The sequence below is a fragment of the Dendronephthya gigantea genome, unplaced genomic scaffold (genome assembly GCF_004324835.1).
Source record: "Dendronephthya gigantea isolate DGI-Jeju-01 unplaced genomic scaffold, DenGig_1.0 000092F, whole genome shotgun sequence".
NCBI lineage: Eukaryota > Metazoa > Cnidaria > Anthozoa > Malacalcyonacea > Nephtheidae > Dendronephthya > Dendronephthya gigantea.
The window spans coordinates 808,719-829,968 of record NW_021163102.1 but is presented as its reverse complement, the minus strand read 5'-3'; the positions used below and the strand labels follow the sequence as shown (position 1 = coordinate 829,968).

At 37.9% G+C, this 21,250-nt stretch overlaps 3 protein-coding genes across 3 annotated transcripts; all 3 read right to left on the bottom strand.

The window, feature by feature from the left end:
• Window positions 1-955: 955 nt before the first annotated feature.
• LOC114533500 (gamma-butyrobetaine dioxygenase-like) lies at window positions 956-4,358 on the bottom strand. The gene is made up of 6 exons (XM_028555029.1): window positions 4,096-4,358; window positions 3,379-3,642; window positions 2,952-3,057; window positions 2,136-2,341; window positions 1,830-2,026; window positions 956-1,237 (listed from the first exon to the last, which is right to left on the bottom strand). Exons 1-6 carry the CDS (start codon window positions 4,356-4,358, stop codon window positions 1,098-1,100), a joined length of 1,176 nt encoding a protein of 391 aa, XP_028410830.1. The 3' UTR covers window positions 956-1,097.
• Window positions 4,359-10,460: 6,102 nt separating this feature from the next.
• Window positions 10,461-15,737, bottom strand: LOC114533542 (gamma-butyrobetaine dioxygenase-like). Its single transcript, XM_028555075.1, has 5 exons — window positions 15,301-15,737; window positions 13,427-13,687; window positions 13,143-13,254; window positions 12,629-12,831; window positions 10,461-11,019 (listed from the first exon to the last, which is right to left on the bottom strand). Exons 1-5 carry the CDS (start codon window positions 15,672-15,674, stop codon window positions 10,683-10,685), a joined length of 1,287 nt encoding a protein of 428 aa, XP_028410876.1. The 5' UTR covers window positions 15,675-15,737; the 3' UTR covers window positions 10,461-10,682.
• A 762-nt stretch (window positions 15,738-16,499) lies between these two features.
• LOC114533550 (sialin-like) lies at window positions 16,500-20,950 on the bottom strand. Its single transcript, XM_028555082.1, is given in 11 exon segments — window positions 16,500-16,828; window positions 17,200-17,217; window positions 17,219-17,445; window positions 17,665-17,797; window positions 18,482-18,631; window positions 18,842-18,987; window positions 19,129-19,224; window positions 19,329-19,416; window positions 19,577-19,776; window positions 20,154-20,193; window positions 20,581-20,950. Coding segments are annotated over 11 exon segments (1,572 nt in total). The 5' UTR covers window positions 20,833-20,950; the 3' UTR covers window positions 16,500-16,606.
• Window positions 20,951-21,250: the final 300 nt, after the last annotated feature.

Here is a 21,250-nt window from a genome sequence, read left to right as displayed (position 1 = left end):
TGAAAATTGGTCAGGTAAAGGAAGGTACGTAGTTTTTTACCAGCTACGTAAAGCCCCAAAAATTGTTCAGGTGAAAGCAGCCCTTTACCAGCTGGGTCCGTTCACACCTTCTTCTGTAGGCCTGGGGCCGGTTGTACGGGGGCTGGCGCTATCCACCGGATAGTGATTTTTTCAACCGTTCTAAAAATGCTCGAAAAGCGATAAAATTCATCTTTGGAAACAACAGTTGTTAAAGGGATCCTCGATTTAGGAATAATACTAAGATTTAATCAATGTTATAGCAAATAACAGACGATCAGTTTAAAGCGATTGAAGTTGAATTGATTCACTGTAACCGGTGGATAGCGCTATTCGGCTTTCATACATCCGCTGGATTTCACGGTCTAGACCACGCCCAGGCCAGATCTAGACCAGATAAACCACGTTCACACTAGAACTAGACCTTGTCCAAGCCAGGTCAAAGCGCAAAGTGTAATGGCGGCTCTTCCTGGATTTTGTGTCCTGGACCATGCAGGTCCAGGCCAGGTCCAGGCCAGATAAACAACGTTCGCACCTCAGTAAAGCCCGCGCCGCACACCTGAGCTATTAGCTGAGCTAAAGACCACGGATGACTGTTAGCTCAGCAAGTTACTCTCGTGTGCGGATAGTTTTTTTGTGAGGAATTCACCTCGAGAGGCAAGTTTCTCACGTGTGCGGATGGTTTTCGGTCTGAGCTAACAGCCCCGCGTTGATGCTGAAATAGGTCATCCAAAGGTAATGGCCCAGAAGCCCCAGTTATTCGTGAACTGGACATACTGATTATAATATCTAAATTCCATGCACTGCGTCTTTTGCACCTTAATTGAAATATGGCTTTTTGTACAGTTTTAAATTTTGATCCCTCCAGAATTATACAAGTGCTTATACATTAAAATGCTATTGCAAAATGAAGTTATATTTAGATTGCATGAGCCTGCATGTTCCCTTAGTTGAATCTCTTTATAATCACATTTCAGAGAGGCTATTAAGTATTAAAAACGGGCGAGGAAACGTTTATCTACTAGCTATAAATTGTTCTAATCTACTACTTAAATTGCTTACAATCCACACGCCGTTGTCTAATCAATTGGCGACTGTATTCCCATATTCTCAGCCAAAATTCTGATTTTGGAATCAACACAATCCCAGGTAAAATAACCTTGCTCTAAATGTCGCACATTATCACTTGTATCTTTATAATCGGCTCTTGCGTGCATAACTAAAAAAAAGAAAAAGAAAAAATTAGACATTCAATTCACAGCATTTTAAACTATAACAATGAAGACGTTTGCTAGCGTTTACTTGAGCTAAAGGAGTGTTTTTGCTTGTGTTTTTAGCCGGAGAAAGTTTATAAATAGTCTTGGTCGAGACATACAATATGCGTAGAATATACAGACATTTAATTTTGATCGCGGCAGAATGAGTGCAGTCGTTTGGCTTAGATCAAGTTCACAGAACATGCGTTCCGTCATTTAGTGTTGATTGAGTACACAGAATATGCGTGCAGCGTCGTTCAGCTTCGAGCCTTCGATCCAGTATACAGAATATGTATTGTTTTACTTCGATCGAGTACAGAGAATGTGCGCCTATAAGACGGTCACAAATATGTCACATGCGACTACGATTTATTTCGATTGGCCAAAATTAAAATTGGCCGCGTGAGAGAATAAGTCTTGCATGCAAAAAAAACCTGACCGAATTTAAGACTGTCGCTTTAGCTCGAGTATTAATATTTACCAGCCGGAAAAAATATTTCATACGGGGCTTTTCATGCGACAAATCAAGTCGGGAGCTCATATATATTGCATTACCTCGGCCATTATTAACTGCCAAGATTTCATCTGGTTTCATTTTGTACGAAAAAGAGGTTCTTTTGTCCTGCATGAGTTCGGAGTAACGAAAATAGGCTTTATAAAAAGATTTCATAAGCTTCGGTTCCAGTGGCATTTGATTGTCACGATACTCGTCACTATAAAACAACTGCTTCAGTTTCTTTGCCGAGTCAAGTCTATATGGAACAAAAACGACATGCAAGAACATTTAGAATATCAATCACGAATATTCGAATATTCGCTTTCGGTTAAAGAGTGGTAAAACACACGTTTTTCAATACTGACCGGATCAAATGATGACTGGAGAGAGTATGCATTTTTCCAAAAGTGGTTTTTGACGTGCAATTGCGGAATGTCACTGGTGTGTTCACAAGAATTTCAAATGACTCTGGATCTTCCTCGTAGAGGAGTTTTGCTGCATGAAAGCCATCAACTAATATATTTTCACCACCTTCCCCTTTCGTTTGTTCAACACAATGAAGCATCAAAACCTAAAAAATATTCAGGGGCCAGTTGTTCAAAAGACGGTTAACTTAACCTAGGGCTAACACAAATTTTTGGCTACACCAATTTTCAGTTAGTCTCTTGTTTCAAATATTTGAATATTTTTCCATGAGTACTTTCTGGTTCAACAACATTCAACTAGCAACTAGGGATGAGATTGGCAACCCGAAAACTTACATCATGCTTTCAGGCAACATTTCTACCCATGGGTAACCTAGTCTAACCTTTCTAAATACGGGTAGGAAGGGCGCACTGTGTCACACTGCATACGTCATCACGACCTTTTCGCCGCGCGAGGAATTTCAACAGTTTTTATTTTCATAGCACAACTTTAAACCTAAATTTTTCTTCTAATCCGAATTTGTCGAATTTTTCTTACTTCTAGTCCAAATTTATCGATAATGTTGGTATCTTTATGATCGGGAAAGAACAAATTATCAAAAAATATAAAAAACCCGAAATCGAAATTTTCATTGCATAGTGGAGTATGCAAAAGTGCGGTAACTTCCCGGGAAATATACACTGCCCTAGTTTGTCGTACTTATAACTTAATAACTACAATGTTATGTTCTTTTTAAGATGAATTACTTAACTTACCGCGGCTTGGACTTGGTTGTAGGTAAGATCAGTATGGAAGGGCAAATAGGAAGGGGCATAGCTAATTTCATGTTGCCCACCGCTTGCTTTTACTTCACTTATTAGTCTTAAAGGGAAAATTATCACGTCACGTATTGAGAGCGAACATAATCGTTCAATGCTTTCTTGTCTATTAGTTTCCTAACGGCTAACAACCAGTTTTGTTATCGGCCAGTGCATGCATGGCTATTCAACTACACGGCCATGCACGATGAAAAAATATTCTTGCACATATTTTGAAAATAAAGCGATGTGGCATTTGCAACTTTTTAATTTCTGCATCTGTAAACAGTTGCTAAAAAATTCTGTTTGTATTAGTTTGCAGAACCTTTGAATTATAGGCAAAACCTTTGATCCATAGGCTTGATGATATTTTTATCGTACTAACCCGTAACTCGTTGTCATAAGATAGCCAACTCTATGACCTAAAGTTCCTAGATGACCAGACCCGCTAGGCGCATTTTCTATCTTAGTTATTCCAGTTCGAGTTGCTATTTCCACCAACCACTTAAACAGCTCTTTATCATCCTTCAGTAACTTATCAAATTGAAACGTAGGCAACTTCCGTTCTTGAGACATGTCTGGACCCCATAATTCAATACCCTTCCTTATCACACCAGATAAAGGTTGATCTTCACCGGGTGGACGATACCTGAAATTATCGGATTTCAGATGGAGAAAGAGAATCCCAGATTCTTAGAATAAGTGTGAACCAGGCTTTGCATCAATGCTATTAGACAGTTTGGGAAATACAACGGCAACATCTAGCGCAACGTACCATAGACAATCCTTTTGTATTGTCTATGAAGTATGAATGTAGCTACTCATCAACCGAATAGTGCATAAATTTAATCGCATGATGGATCGGGCAATGCTATAAAGGGTATCGTAATCATTACAATAATAATTTTGTTCATTTTGGTCTTAGCCGTATTCCGTCCCGATATTTCAGAAACTCATCAGATTTATCCCGCGTCCAAATTCGAATTTTCGAGTTTAAAATTCTCGACAGTACCTAAACATCGAGGCAGGATTTGAGTCAGGACTCAAAAGGACAAAATTCAGGAAAAAATTTTTATTCTATGAATAGTTGTATGAATCATACCTCAAATGTTTTAACCAGTCAACCGAATAATTGCTGGTATGACCATCTTCCCATTTTACTGCAAGTTGATTGTGCTCAGTATTCCAGTTAGCGAACTCTGCTGTAACATCGAGATCAACCTCTTTTGGCGTATATAATGTACGTGTTTTTCTTTTGTCATTACAACAGGCTGGACAACGGCAATTCTCGCGCAGGTAAATATATGGATATTCATCAATACTTCCATTGATCCACTTGACTTCTATACATCCGTCCGTATTCATGGAAACATCCTTCACTTTACTTTTGGTAATCGACGACGCCAGGCAACGCCGTGTGTTGTTGTACAAACTACGAAACTGACGCCGAAAGTTAAAGCTACGTGCTATCAGAGACTGCATTCTTCAACCAGAGCATGAGATCCCTGTAGATCAACTGGTGATTAAAACACAAAGCCAGTGCATGGAGTCGCCAGCTTGACGAGTTGGGGGAGGGAGATATATTTATGTATTTATATATTTATGGACTGTTTTTACGGACAGTGAACATGAATATATGAATATGTCCTCAGCAGTTCATATAATAAACAGATTATTGACCTCGCTTGTTCGATCTGTAATGTGAAATATCAGACCGAGGTTTTTTTCATAGTAAAAAGCGTCGGTCTGATATTTCACAGAGCCCTCACGTTCAGTCAATAATCAGTTATTATTATATGGCACGCGTCACTTCCGGTGAAATGGAGCTCAGTGATTGGCTGAGAAGAATTTTCCCGTAACGGACCGGCACTTTCCCATAATGGACCGGCACTTATCCCATAATGGACCGGCACTTTCCCGTAACGGACCGGCACTTTTCCGTAATGGACCGGCACTTTCCCGACGATCCAATTCGACGATCCATTACGAGATGAAAAACAGAGAAGTTCTGAATGAATAAGGCACAAATAAAGTCAGGAAAAAATTTAATCGCTACTGAAAATAACTGATAAGACGTTTCCAGACAGTTTAGGTAAACTAAGTAATTGAATATTTTGTTTTTGTTTTTATCAAATGCGTACCAGGCTAATAATACGAATTCGTGCATTTCTTGTTTGTTTAATATTATTATTATCATTATTATTATTATTATTTCTAAATCTTTATACAGGATAAAAGCTTCAGTTTCCACACAATATTTATACAATAAAATACAGTGCGACAACTGTTATCAACGTTTGTCCTGCAAACCTAGCTATATCTCTAATTATAATAAACTAATTAAAAAGTGTAAAATATCAGTAGTACAATATAACAAATTTCATTGATAGAGTTGAAATGTTCCTTCAAGCCTTTCCTAAATTTTTTCAGAGTTCCCACTAATCTTAAATTTAATGGCAGAGCATTGTATAATTTTTGCATGACTTTGTAGTTGTATGCAAAAAAGTTAATATATTTAACTATCATCAAATGTGGTATAACAACTACCAAAATAGATAAAAACACTTCTCGACGTTTCGACTGGAGGGCCTTCGTTAGGAAGACGATTGTTTACCGCAAAGACTTGCTTTCTATTTTGACCTTATCCACCGTTTAAGCTAAACGGGCTTGATACAACCTTTCCACGCCTTCCATGACACTGTTAACCCATGCCTAACAAGACGCCGTTCTGGCGTTAACTCCGGCGCACATGCCAGTCTTCAATTTAGAGCTTCTGAACATAAACAATACAGTTCGCGTATTGTTTCGCATACATAATCTAAACCTAATCGAACAGCATGAAAAGAACGGTTTATTTGTTCCTCTTGCAGGAATTGCCGTATCATGCGAGCGAAATCGAATCGCGCATTGGAAAATTAGCCAAAGCTGTGCACCACAACTCTTGGGAGATAAGACTGGGACGTAGATAAATACGGTCACATACACATTTTAAATACTAGTATATTTCGCGCCATTACAGACTTGCGACGACGAAAAATAAAAAAACAAAAAAAAAAAAACAAAACCAAGGCGAATTTTCAACTCCGTCGCTGACGCCGGAGTAATAACCTAATATAATTTAATACATAAGATATGCCTGCGGAGGAAGCTAGATACAACTGGCTCCGCCACCCGGGAGTTAATAAAACCGGAAGTCGTGATGCCACGTCCCATCACGCGAATTATGAACTTTGAATGGACGACTCGCGCTTTAGACAAATTTTTGATCGAAGTAACTAGATGAAAATAAATCATCGCAGCTAGAAAGATCTTACTTAAATTAGTGCAAATGCGAAGTTTGGTTGCAAAATTTTGTAAAATACGGAAAGTATAGCCATGCGAAGTTGGCAAATTTTGTATACTTTTGTATTACGTGCGGAAATTACGTATACAAAATTCGTGGGCTTTGCATGCCTATATTTTCCGTAATATTAATTTACAACAACTCGCAGCCAAACTTGGCAGTTTCACTAATTTTAGTACGTAAGAAATTAGTCTACAGCGCAAGTCGTCCAATTCTCAGCTGGGGAATTCTTAAAATGAAAAGACCGATCTTGTCGAGTTCGCCGAAGGCGAAGTAAACATGGTGGTCGAGGCTCTACGAAACATGATGCTTCCCTCGGGCCTCGGGATCAGTCAATAAGTCTTAAATATTACAAAATTAATGGCTGCCTATGGCGATAAATGCATAAATTTACTTTCGCACGATGTAATTCCTGTTAAATTGCATGGTGAAACCATCCGTAATCGCCAAAAGGATCAAACATCTCTGACAAAAACTCACAATCGATATCTACATTTCAAACTCGAGGAGATGAACTGTACAGGGTACATATTTAAACACATGCAGGGATGCCGGAAGTTATACAGGACAAAGGGTGCAGTTTCTTATGAAAAGGGCATATGTTCACTGACCGAAAGGAGCAAAGATGGCCAAATAATGCGCACTACAACGTACTTAGTTATTGCAAAAGCGCAATTGCACCCAAGTTGTGCACCCGTGAAGTTGTAAAAACGAAAGGCAACGGGCGCAACTGCACCAGCTGCGCCCGTGGTTCAGGCATCAATGGACTCAAACACAAACAAGCCCATTTAGTTTAAACGGCGGATAAGTCAAATTTAAATAACACTCTTACATCTATCTTAAATGAGTCAACTTGAATATTGAATATTATGCACTGAACTGATGTAGTTGTAAACAGTATTTTTCAGTATTAGGGTTAAAAACATTTAGTTTGCTTCTTGAATAAAACCATAGACTTGCTTTCTATTTTGAACTTAACCACCGTTTAAGCTAAACGGGCTAGTGTTCGTACTGTGGAAATTAAAGTCTTGGTGACGAACTTAGTGCTCTAAATTAACGAAAGAACTGAATATAACTATAAATTTAACTCACTTTGGTTTACACGCGCACCAAAGACAACGATTTATAGGACATGAAGTAGATTATTTGCGCCAGCAGCGTCCACGGTCCAACACAAAATAAGTAAAATATAGCTGACGCGCGACTAACGCGTGACCGTCACGCAATTGCTGGCCTGCAGGTGTCACACGGGGTGTCCCCCGAAAATTTGGGCCCCGCAGGCTATAATTCCTCGGAAATTTCCACAGATATAGGTACCATACACAAAACCCCCAAGAGCAAGTTGATGCATGCCTTAATCGAAACAAGTGTCCAAACAAGTGTCACCCAGTGGATCACATTCCAGAAGGAAAACCCACGTTCCTTGGGTACTTGGGGTAGAATTGTATCGGCTTTATTGATTTAATATTATTTTTTGATCAAAGCTTTCCACTAAATCCAATGTTATGATATACGTCATAATCTGCTAAAGTGTGTTTTATACCAAGGTTACTGAATTTTTTTAGGTCTTTTTTAGGTCATATCTTATAATCTTAAGTCACAAGTTCCTAATTGTGAAAATCGTTTTGTGTAATTTAACGCTGAGGAAGCCTGAGTTATGATTTTTTATAGCATAACATTTATAGTACGCGCGTGCTGATTGGTCGAGAAACGTGTTTCTATTTAACAATTAGACAACGAGTCCGAGCTGACTATGAGCGAATAGTCTATTCGTTCATAGACAACGAAGGTGAGTTGTATAATTGTTTCAGTATACACCCTTTCGAGAAAATAATCGAACTACCGCAATTACACCGAAAAATAATTTAATTCAATTTTATACGGTCGCGCGAGCGAATTTTTCCCAAACGTTCACCATCACGAATAGACAATGGTTGAGTAGCCAATCAGAATGTAGGATTTGTAACAGACAATAGTCTGGTGTATACTAAAACTGTATAGAAACACGGAAAATGTTTTCTATTTCTTAAATGTGTGATGTTGTTGGCGTGACTTCAGTAGCACACTAGCACATCATTTTACGCGTTCCTTCAGGCTTTTAACTCTTGATCCCGATTAAAAATTTCCATACAAATGATGCAAACTATAAATACCAACAACTCCCTTTCAGGACTTTGGTTTTGAAGAAGCTCTGCGAGTTCCGTGTTATATATATTGCGAGAGTGTTTTCCAGAACAAGGGATCAAATTTCCGAACTGTCAACAATAGGAGATATGTTTTCCCAGAAATTTAGCGAATTTTTTTGTAAGCAGCTAAAATCAGTAAAATGCATAGGAAAGGTCAGGAAATAACCACTTATTGATTGATTGATTTATTTAATGTCGTTTTTTGATAAAAGATCTCGACAAGAGTCTAATGTTACAATCCATGGTTGTTATACTGAACTATGCCACTGAATTTATAAGCCTAAAAAAATAACTGGTAATATTTTGGAAATTCCAATTTGCGCTTTCTATCCTTGGTTCAAAGCTAAGCATTTATTATTTTAGGTCCTTTACAAATCAGTAATTCTAGTAATATAGTAGTAAAGTGTGTGTCACCGGATTCGCTTGTCACGATATCTTTGTTTGCCTTTAAAGTTATAGTTATAGCTAAAGTTGCCAATAGTTATTAGATGGCAATAGTTATATTTCGATCTCTGACAGCAAAATTTTTTTACTGCCTTTCAATAGCTACAAAATTTGACCCACTCCGGAAGCAATCCGGTAATAAAAGTATAAACATTAGCACACAGAATAGCACAGCACGCATTCCTTGAACGTATTAGCTCTTCGCCGCGATGAAAAGTTTTCACACAAAGAAATGATGCAAACTAAGTATGAAGTACAAACGAACTTTTACGATCTTGCTTTTAGAAGAAGCTTCGTGATTTTCGAGCTCTTTTCGAAACGATGAAGTATATGCTTTCGAGGGGGTCAAATTTCCGAAAAGGGGGCCAATTTCCTAGGAAATATGACCCAGGCGGAGAGCAAATCCCAAAGTGATGAAAAGTATTTCGTTTCGTTTATGTTCAAAATATGCCGTCATTATATGACTGCATTGCATGCAGGTACAAGCGAAAGAATGTATAAGAGCTACTATCACAATGCAACGCGCATAGCAAAATCGAAGTAGTATTCTTGTCACAAGCAGGATCTCGGTGTTCGGGTTGCCAATCTCGTTCCCACGGGAATTCTCTACAAGGCTGTTTAGGGAATTCTCTATGAAGCGTCCTGTGCGAAGGCTGTTTATAGCATAACCTAGTTCCTAGTTGAATTTTTGAATGAAGTACATTTCTCGTGTTTGCGACGCTACCAATCTCTACGAATATCATAAATTTGTTGGAATATATAGCGCGCAGACCATAGTGTGAGTCCATAGTGTAACCATAGTGTAATAGACCATAATTTTAAATTTGAAGCCGCTGGCCGCCAAAGTTTCTTTGCAAAGTCTTCTTCGCTTCTTCATAAGCCTCATTTGAATATCCAAGCTTTTCGATGCATCCAGCCGCCTTGCCAATCAAATTTGACTTTATTCGAATCATCTTATACTTCGACGGTTCACTTGATTCATCACCAATTGTTGTAAATGCCGCCCAAAAATATTCAAATTTTGTTTTGTCGCCGTCAAACTTCGGTATGGTTATGTGTTCCATTTTTCGATCGCTTTCGTACGAGGACTTCACGTTTGGTTTTTACGCCCGATTTAGTTCGATTTTGTCGGTTTTATCTGCTAATCTTTGTTTATCGGCGACTACCGGGCGCTTATAAACATAGTTAAAAGATACACCTTTACTGAAGCAATGTCTTGTCCGATTTGTTTACGCCATTCGACAGCCCCCAAAGACCGTTTCTTCTTTCTCCTTATCCGATATTTCTATCATTAACAAACCATTTCATGCCACCAGAATTTGTACCAAACATCTTAATCCGTTTTATCTAAAAATTCGTTTATTCTTCATTATACGATAATCCTATCAACTACAAGAGTTACTAACCCCCACAATATAAAATAATTATTCTAAATTGTCTATTTTTTTGGTTCTTTTGTCTTTATGAACTAAAATCTAATTCCTTCTTAACAATTTGCTTTAGTTGCTGTCTTTGACTTCAGGCGATAACCAGTTCAGGATACAACGATTTATGATATTTAATCATGCAGCCTCTAAAACAGAATCGCTGCATCACGTTGAAATGTGTGCTTTATGTGATATAGCAAGAAACGATCGCATAACTTATTTATGCACATTTCGTTGGATTATATGATTATTTTTTTACTGATTGATAATAGCATATATTTTTGCATTTCTAGTCAACGGGTGATTTTACTCCAATTTTCTCAGAAAGGATTCGAATTTTAGAGTGGAAACAATCCCAATCAAAAAACGCGGTCTCAAGAATTCTCGCGTGTTCGCCATCCGGCTGGTATGCAGATCTTCCATGTAGAACTCGATGATTGTTGACTGTAATGATGTCCCCCGACTTCATTTTATACCAAAACGAGGTTCTCTTGTCGTCCAGCAATTCGGAGAAACGAAAGTAAGCTTTATAGAATGACTTCATACGCTCGGGCTCTCGCGGCATGTGATTGTCGCGAAATTCATCGCCGTAACACACCTGATTCAATTTCTTTTCAAAGTCCACACTATCGAAAAAGAAAGAATATGCCTTGTGAAATGCAACAGCAAATCCAAAGGTTTATATATATATAGCGAAAAAGTGCCTAAGAATTCAGCATATATATATATATATATATATATATATATATATATATATATATATATATATATATATAAATATATATATATATATATATATATATATATATATATATATATATATAATGACGTTACGTCACTGACTCAAGAAGCAACCAGCATAAAGAAATATTTGGTTTTTTGGTACATGCATGTGATCAATTAGAGTGTTCAACTTTGAAACTTCCTCACAAACCACATTGAGAGAAACCTTCCTCACGGGTGGCACCCGCGTACCCGCAGCTTTTTTGCACCTCTGATAATTCACACAAAGCTTTACTGAATATCGACTTGAAACATGCGTTCAATTTAAGGTATAGTAAATTGTCTTTAGATTTGTGAACAAGGTTTACGTGGGGTTGCGTGGGGAGGGGTGAGTGTTTTCTGTCAGCTCGTTTAATGCAAGCAGTCAGGGCCGCCCAGAGAAATTGTGGGGCCCGGGGCAAGCCCGGCCCTATGACGTCATGGTTTTAAATATCTGCGAGGCATAAAGTACTTCAAAGCGTTGTGCAAAAGTTTTACAAACAAACTTTTTTCGTCGGAAAACGGCGTATTCGACCATGGTCGAGTCCGCCGGAAAACGGCGTATTCGACCATGGTCAAGCCAGCCAAAAATGGCGTATTCTACCATGGTCGAGTCTACCCAAAAACGGCGCATTCGACCCTGGTCGAATGTACCGGAAAACGGCGTATTCGACCATGGTCGAGTGTACCGGAAAACGGCGTATTCGACCATGGTCGAGTACTGGAAAACGGCGTATTCGACCATGGTAGAGTCCGCCGGAAAACGGCGTATTCTACCATGGTCGAGTGTGCCCGAAAACGGCGTATTCGACCATGGTCGAGTGTACTGGAAAACTGCGTATTTGACCATGGTCGAGTCCGCCAAAAATGGCGTATTCGACCATGGTCAAGTCCGCCGGAAAATGGCAAAAAATTTTCCCGGGGCCCTATGGTTTTAAATATCTGCAAGGCATTAAGTACTTCAAAGCGTGGTGCAAAAGCTTTACAAACAAACTTTTTTTATAAACAATATCAACACATCTTAGAAATTTAAATAATGACTGTCACTCGTACTTTCGACTAGTGTGCGAATAATACACCGAGCCCAACATTTTTTAAGGTGCTTTAATTTTAGGTTCTTTCTTAAGTCGGGGGCCCCTTCAGGTTTGGGGCCTGGGGCAAAATGCCTCCCTGCCCCTCTCGGCGGCCCTGCAAGAAGTTGTCTAATAATGATTAGTATAAATTTCGAGGTGACTATTGATTTTCCTGCATTGTAATTGGTCAAAATTCACTGTCTCTGAAGTGATAGCCGGCTGGTCAGTGCCTATAGCTTTTTGATGCTTGAAGTAATTATAATTTTTTATGAATTTGTGTTGATTCTTATTTGTAAACGCCTCTAAATTTATACTAAAACAAGTAGTTGCATCAGGCTCGGTGATTACAAGCCTATATTCACTGAGCCGAAGGCGAAGTATTCAATATTACTTTACTAGCCTGAGAATAGGACGTCGAGATACGGCGTAGATTTTGCCAGCGGGAGTCTTTGTGAAGTTTTTAAATACCAGTGGTGTGTCCACTAGGATCTCAAATGCTTCTGGATCTTCCTCGTAGAGAAGGTTTGCAGCATGGAAAGCGTCTACGAGTAAACTGGCACCACCCTCACCTTTGGTTTGCGTAACACAGTGAAGTATTGCAACCTACAGGGCCGTATAGTACCTGATAAAATTTTTCCTGCAACTTGTAATGCAATTCTACTTTTGAGAGATATAAATTAGTGAATATTATAGTTTCTGAAATAAATGTATAAGAAAACATTAGAAGAAAACACAAATTTCGTTGTTGCTAAATTTTCATCTCCCAAAAGAAGAATTGCAAGTTAGAACTGAAAAAAATAAAGAAACAGTGCATGAAAGAAAAATTGCACTGTGTAACAACAGGGCACTAATACAGCCTTGGGGCTGAAAAGCTAAAATGCTACAGTTAAAAGGTCAGAGTTTATCAAACTTACTCCAGGTGCAGTGTTTTGGAATGAAAAATCCGCATGCAGAGGCAATTCAGAATAAGTGTACCCAGTTTCATGTGTTGCGTCTCCGCTAAATGCTTTTACCTGAGAAACGACTCTAAAAAAATTATCAGTTTCAAATGATATGTACACTTTCAGAATACGTAATACCATGGATTATGTTTAAAAGAACGTGTTTTTCGCTTAGTTTGTCAGGAACACCACTACAAGTCGACCAGGGCATTTCAAAAATAGATAGTTCTCTTTTCAAAAAAAGTTACCGAAGTTACCCGAAAGTAGATTGCACAAGATAGCCAACTCTTTCCCCCATTTTCCTTATATGGCCTGCCTCTTTAGGCGCATTTTCAATCTTAGCAATTCCAGTCTGAGTAGCTATGGCAACCATCCACTTGTAAAGCACTTCATCATCCGCCATCAACTCATCGAACTGAAATACAGGTAGGTTGCTCTTTTCAGACATTTCTTCACCCCATAACTGAATGCCTTTCTTTATCAAACTAGGTGACTGCTCTTCAACAAGTGGGCGATACCTGCCGATAAAAAATTGCAGAATGCAATAAAATAGCCAAGTATAACAGCTGTGTTACCGGTGTATTTATGCCAAATTCCGGTAAACACAATTAGATTCACAGTTTTTGATAATGCGCAAGTCCTGACAAAGGAAAACCGGATTACGCGCCTATGTGGGGATCCTTTTTTCCAGACTGATGTTTATGTAAGTGCAAGTTTCGGTAGATCGGTTTCTTGACTTAAGGCCAACAGAACAGACACAGGACGCGATTTGCCCACGCGACGCGATTATTACGTTTTCAGTTTTGAAAATTTTGAAATTTGCTATAGTTTTGCTAATTTTGAAAGTGTTGTGATATTCTTGATAATTACTGAATGACAGGGCATATTGACTAGTCTGGTACCCATTTGAAAATGGAAAATTCGCGTCGCGTTAACGAAATTATCGCATCCGGTCTGTGTCGACCTTTACATTTATTAATATTAAAAGTAAGCTCTCGGTTTCGATATATAATTCTTTCTGTTATACAAATACGGTTTAAATTTTATGACTTTATCACTATAAACGTTGAACGTGTTCAAGCTTAAAGGCCCACACAGACCGGACGTGATTTGGCAACGCGGCGCGATTTTGATTTTGAGAGGTTTTGATTTTCCAAAGTTTTTGATTTTCCAAAAGGAAATAAATTTTAAACTATCATAATATTCTCGTAGATTTCTTAACAATAATACATTTTGACTGCTCTGGCGTCCATAGATTCCAAATTTTGCTTCCAGAAATCAATCTATGTGCTTCTAAAAACTGAAAAGTCCGGTCTGTGTCGACCTTAACGTTGAAATGCTATTAGCCCTCGGTCTGATTTTTACACAACAATAATATTAATATTCTATTGCATGCATTTACACTTGAAATTATCATTACAACATCAATTCCTCGCATCAATTCCTTTAACATCGATAACTCGCTAGGCTTGACATACAGTGTAGTCCCCGAAAAAAGCGACACTAGAAATTATCCTATTGTGTTAATTTGTATTCATGAGCACTACGCTAAATCAACAGATGCACAGACAACAGCTTCTTGAATTTTAAATAACTACAATAAGTCCACAGGGTCTTTGTAATTTGCAATTCGAGATGATATATAATGAAGGGTAATGAGGTTTATCAATTATTACCATAAGTTATAACCTAATACTTTGTTGTAACTGTAAACGGGTACGGGTAAACCATAGATAAACGTTTAAGGCTATTTTATCGCGCGTTTAATATAATCCACTGCGAAGAAAGTATATCATCTGCAATTGCCACTATAGAAATGCAAAATTAGATTCCATATTCTATTTATTATATACTACAATTATTATTGATAAAAATAATACTATTACCAAGGGCAAGGCGCGATTAATATTTAGAGAGGATAGAAAGGTGTGCTCGAACTACACACCACAGCGGAGGGCCGGAGAGACAAATATTATTTAGTCTAGGACGGGATCGTCAATCAAAAAGATTGTTTGTCAGTGAGACGTCCATAAATGGCATCATTGGCCATTTTACGTCGTCTTCGCCATTTCCACATCGCCTTGGTGTGTAATTCTGCACACTTGTTTTATCACTCACACTGATAGCATACCTCAAATATTTTAACCAGTCAGATGAATAATTGCTGGTATGACCATCCTCCCATTTCACTTCAAGCAGATTTTGTTCAGCATTCCAGTTTGCATACTCTGCTGTAATATCGAGATCAACGACTTTTGGGGAAAACATCGTACGCGATTTTCTTTCATCTTTATAACATACTGGACAACGGCAATTCTCACGCAGATAAATATATGGATATTTGTCAATACTGCCATCGTTCCACTTGATTGACAAACATTCGTCTTCATTTTTGTAGACATTTTGTGCTGTATTTTCGGAAACAGACAGCGCCAAGCAACGCCGTGTGTTGTTATACAAACATCGAAACTGATGTTGTAATGTACGCGCTATTACAGTCTGCATTTAGCGAAAACTTGTAGCTAAGCTTGCAAAGCATATAATCTAGATAAATTGACTGAATATATAATGTCCAACAGCTGGGAAATTTGCCTGCGCTGACCAAAATAATCGCTGGCACTTTAAGGATAATTGATATGCACATCTTCATATGCTTCAGAACAAACATTTCTGCGCATCGTCTTACAACATCTCTGGTGTCGTTTCGACGTGGACACGTGGTTTTTCGATAATTCATAGGCATTTCGTTAAGAATTGTTATGGGAACCATTTTTGCCAAAAGAAGAGTTTGCGCACAAAAATCTTCAAAGGCGACGATTTCATCGGTACGTCGCTTCTATCAACTGTCAAAGAGAGCCTAGAATCCCAGTGGCGTAGCCAGCCTGACGATTTAGTCATGCTATGCAAATTTTATGTTATTATCATTATTTTTATTTCTTTAGAAATTCATTGTTTTCACAGTCAATGAACACCAAAATATTAGCATAGCATGACTAAATTGTCGGGCTGGCTACGCCACTGTAGAATCCACGTAATTTTAAAAAAGATTATACATGAAATCATGAATATCTCCTTTACCACTTATCTAGTGTGGGGTACTATATATACACCAAAATAGCCAGAGAATAAGTGGAAAAACACCAAAAATTTCGAATTATAGTATATTAAAGTTTCATAAAATTATATATACATTTTTTTTATTCCAAACGTACATAACTACACGAATTTAATAGAAAAAGCATTACTAAGAGGCATTCCTTGTTGCCATTTGATTTAGTTAAAAAAATTAATAATAATAAATGAATATTGTAAAATAATAGCAAACAGCGCATTTTCTTTATATTATACAATATAAAGATGTTGAAATTTTTTTGTTTACTGTCACTTCACTCTAAAAATTGAAGTGTTTAATTACAATTTTTAAAAAGTATGAAGATTCAATGGCTGCATTTTTGATGATTTTCTGTTCCATCAACTAATAATTTACAACTAGGATTCTCACAAGATTCATTCTCGTTAATTTTCCAACCAGGATGCTCATGCTCAGGTCTGTTCCATTTCTGTTCTGTTCCACTTCCAAAAAAGAGAAAGAAAAACAATCCGAAAGCGTAGACAAAAGCGGCAATGTAGAACACAGTCTGCCATTGATGACGCGTGGGCTGTAAGAATTAAGAGAAGATGAAATGAAAGATAGTTGAGGTCGTCCGCGACTCGACACTGACGGGTCTGGCAGAGAAATTTTGGCACTGTTTTCCTCCCTTTGTCCTTTTGCACCTTCCTCATTTTAGGCTGCAAAAACCCTATTTGGTAATTCTATGTCCAGAATTTTCGAATATATACCTCGCCCAACCGACTACTAACCTTATCCGACTACTAACCCTGACGAAATCGATTAAGGAATAAATTCGTGGATTCTGGGCATGAAATTATTGCCATGCATATTTCAACTACATATATGTACGTCTTTATGTAACTAACCCTTTCGAGTGAATATAGTGAAATTCAGTAAATACAGTCTACCTACATTTACCTTATTGTTAGTCAAATATACCAACTAAATAGGGTGAAACGATTCCTGGTATTGTTGCTACTGTGTTTGTTATTGCCAGGAGTACACCAGCATATCTAGCACCGATATCTAAGTGATTAATGGCATGTCCAGATTGAGAAATTCCACTACCAATCAATGAAAGAGATAAAAGAAACACAGCCAAAGCCGTCTGATGACATCTAACGAAACTAGCGCCGATCAACGAGCTTGCCGCCAAAATGAAGCCTATACAAGAATGAATGACAGAGTTTCCAAAGTAAATCTCAGACGATTTGGGATTAAAAATGATGGCTATCTTTAATATCTCACCTACCCAACACAGCCACAGGTGACGTTCAAGTCAATCACTATAACTATACCGTATAATTTCTCAAACAAATTATAAGCAATATACTGTATAAACTGTTTTCTAAAACGTCACTCTATCACAAGATTTATATTTACCTGTCGAGTTGGCAATTTTTCGAACTACTTCAGTTGAATAAAGTCTCTTGCAGCGAGCATAATCCGAAATTTGTCCAGCAATTACAATGGCAAAGAAGTTACAGATATACGGAATAGCAGAAATAAGACCGTTCTGAAGAAAAAAGCGGTCATTATATTTGTGACGCACAGTGTACGGCACACCGATGTAGCAAACAAGGGCCAGGTTTTAATTAAAAAATGAGGGAAATTTGATTGCAAGAACATTTAGTGACTCGGTAATTTTGCCAACCGTCAACCTCTGATTACTTTTGGAGGAGGCGTGAATATTGCAGAGGAGGTGCAAAACAATTCCAGAAGATGTATGCGCCACCCCACGCCGCCTTAAAATCCAGGCATGGTAGCATGCTGCATAAAGCCGGTTTTCCACAAGCGATATTCTTCGCGCGAAGCGACTTTATTCCTTTGTATTTGAGCAATTTGTTCCAGATGGTTGCAGTTGAGAGCTTGAACAAAAGTAAAATGTCGCTTCGCGCGAAAATTATCGCTGGTGGAAAACCGGCTTCAGGGCTGCTTTCAATTATCGCGTTTTTTTTTAAATGCTTTTAAATTTTTGTCAACAAATGCCATACGAAACTACGCGGAAAACTAAGTTCTTTCGAATTTTTTACTTAGTTTTTTTAGACTTTTATGTGCGTGTACGTGCGTATGAAAAACGCGACAGTGGAAAACAGCCTTAATTAAATCCTACGTTTCGGGGGTGGGTTTCAGCAAGAGAGATAAGCCGCGAAATGCAATACACTGTACTAGATTAGCACAAGTAAAATTACACTCTGACCTCCCGAATATTGACACCAAGAACTTCTTTAAAGTAAGTTGGCATGGTTGTAAGAAGGGTGTAGAAACCCCAGTTGTTCGTAAAATGTGCAACAATGATCGCCCAAACTGGAAGAGAAGTCATGATTGATTTCCAAGGCGTTTTGTAACCCTGCAAAACCAGATAAATTAGGCAATGAAAACGATCCAGGTAACTGCAGATGAGTACAGGATCAATCCAGCAACACATTTGGCATGTTAAAGTGCCATTTAGGATAACACATTTTCAATACATTATGTCTGCAAGATTTTTTTGGTGCCATTATGTCTTAGGAAAATCTCGCTTAAATACAATCGATTTACATCACTACCAACTTCATACCTGATCTTTTGGTGTTACATGGTCTTGCTCTTCTCCAACAGTTGTTTCGATATACTCCAGTTCTTCCGGTGATATTGTTGGATGAACTCTTGGCGTATCATGAGCAAAATACATCCAAATGAGAAACCACACAGAGCCAAATGTTCCTACAATACAAATATGAAGAACAAGCATATTTGGTGCTTCTGTTATTGGTTGGTTTCAAATCACATAGTCAGAGGATACAGCTTTAAAAACCAAGCATCAAGATACAATCATGCTGGTTTTTAGGAAGTTTCTGTAATTACCAAATATATAGAATACTGATGGCCAGCCACCATCAAAACCATTCGCACAAAGCCATCCAGATAAGGGAAATGCTATAATTGTTCCAATCTGACTCCCTGCATAGAAACAAAAAGATGCATTTTTTGAAACATTCAGAACTCTGTAAGGCATGACATAGACAGTGACATAAAAAACATAGAAAGATGAAATGAGAGCATACCAGCGTAGGTGGTAGGAACCAGTTTGCTTCTTTCCAATGGGGGTGCCCAGTAACTCCACATTGAATGCATTGCTGGGAATGTTACCCCCTTGGTGATGGCATAAAAACATTGCTAGATTTTGTGACAGTATAAGGTCACATCTTGCATTGTCATACAATATAAGTATGTCAGCAATGGTATTGTCACTGTGGAATGCCACATCCACCAATAAAATTTTTAAAAAAATTGACATGTTATTTTTACTTACTTCACCCAGTCCTTCAAGAATTCTAAGTGCTATCAAGGCATAGAGGCTAAATCTTGCAGCTACAGGTGTCAAAAGTGTCAAGACACTTGTCCACAATACACCAAAACAAAACACTCGTTTAGCACCATACTTTGTGGCTATCCAACCTCCAGGTAACTGAGTGAAAATGTAGCCATAGAAAAATGATCCTAAAATTATTCCTGTCAAACACATGTACATATATGTGTGAATTAATTAAATGAGATGATTTTGGCCGCAATAGACCTTTCGCCTTCTAGCTTTCAAGCGTGCAATGGATGACGGTAGTTGATTATCAAGCAACTTTGAGCTGCAATATCGCTCTGGTTAGAAGCGATTTTGTTCATAAGAAAACCTTGACAATTCTTTTTGCTTCTTTGTTAAACTAAATCGCTTCTGAACATAGCAAAATCACAACCTGAACTGACCTTGATAATCAACTACTGTCACACATTGTGCGCTTGAAAGCTAAAAGGGGAAAGGTTTATAGAAAATGTTTATTATATCAATTGTAGCTTCACATTACCATATTATATAATACATTTATGGTACCAGGTACCTTGAGTATCTTGATCCCACTTAAATGTTCCATCTTTATTCTAAAGATTTAATGCCTTATTCACTATTTCATGCATTTTGAAAAACTTTATATATATGTAATTTCAAGCTCTTTGAAATGGGATCTTTTCATTGGTGGTGCAATATTTTTATCCCCCTACACCCCAGAATACCTACCTATGGTAATGGTAGGGAATCTAGATTGGTAAGAAAATATTCTACGCCACTGAATTAATTTTGGGGGGTATAAACTATATTCATATATTCATGTTGATCTACAGCAGTAATAAATAGCGTACAAAAGAAATCACGGGCATGAGATGAATCTACGAATATACACCCCCCAATATTAAGCTGCTAGCTACGGCCCTCAGGCCCTGGGGGTGAGGTGAGGGGTAACTAACAATACAATAATTATGGACATATACCGTGCGTGAAGACGAACTTTCCGCACTACTACATTCGTGACTTTTTGTTTCTTCATTCCCATTTGAGTACGTCGAATTTACCATCACAACTAAAGCGACGCTAAGATTAACCCGCAATGCGTATACATTAGCAAAACCCAGTAATCCAAGAAGAACCAAAATATGTCGTTTTCCAAAGCCTTTCACTTGCCGCCAAGAATTTGCACCAGCCGTGTTGATTAAATTTTCATTTGATATCTTGTCGTTATTCATGACTTCTATATTTTACAAAGAAATAAATGATTTTGTAATGATTTTGTGAATTGGCATTGTTTTGCCTGGTCTTGACGTCTTGTGACCTACGTGAAGTACTTCATTTCTCAAATATATAGAGCCGTCACAACTGTGGGTCAGTGGTCTGGCACATCATATGGTCGTCCCCACCTGAGGCTAGTGACTCCCAAGAAAATCGGACTTCCGAATGACGAATGTGGAAGATATATGTAAATGTATTTATAAGCAATCAAAATAGAACTGTATTTGCGTTTTATCTTTATTTTTTATATCAAGCAAATTACATTGATTATGATTTTTATGTTGAAATACTCACAAAAGAGATCACGAAAAATGTTATACAATTTTTTGCGATTATGAAGGCTATGTGACATAAAAACAATCTAATACATAATTT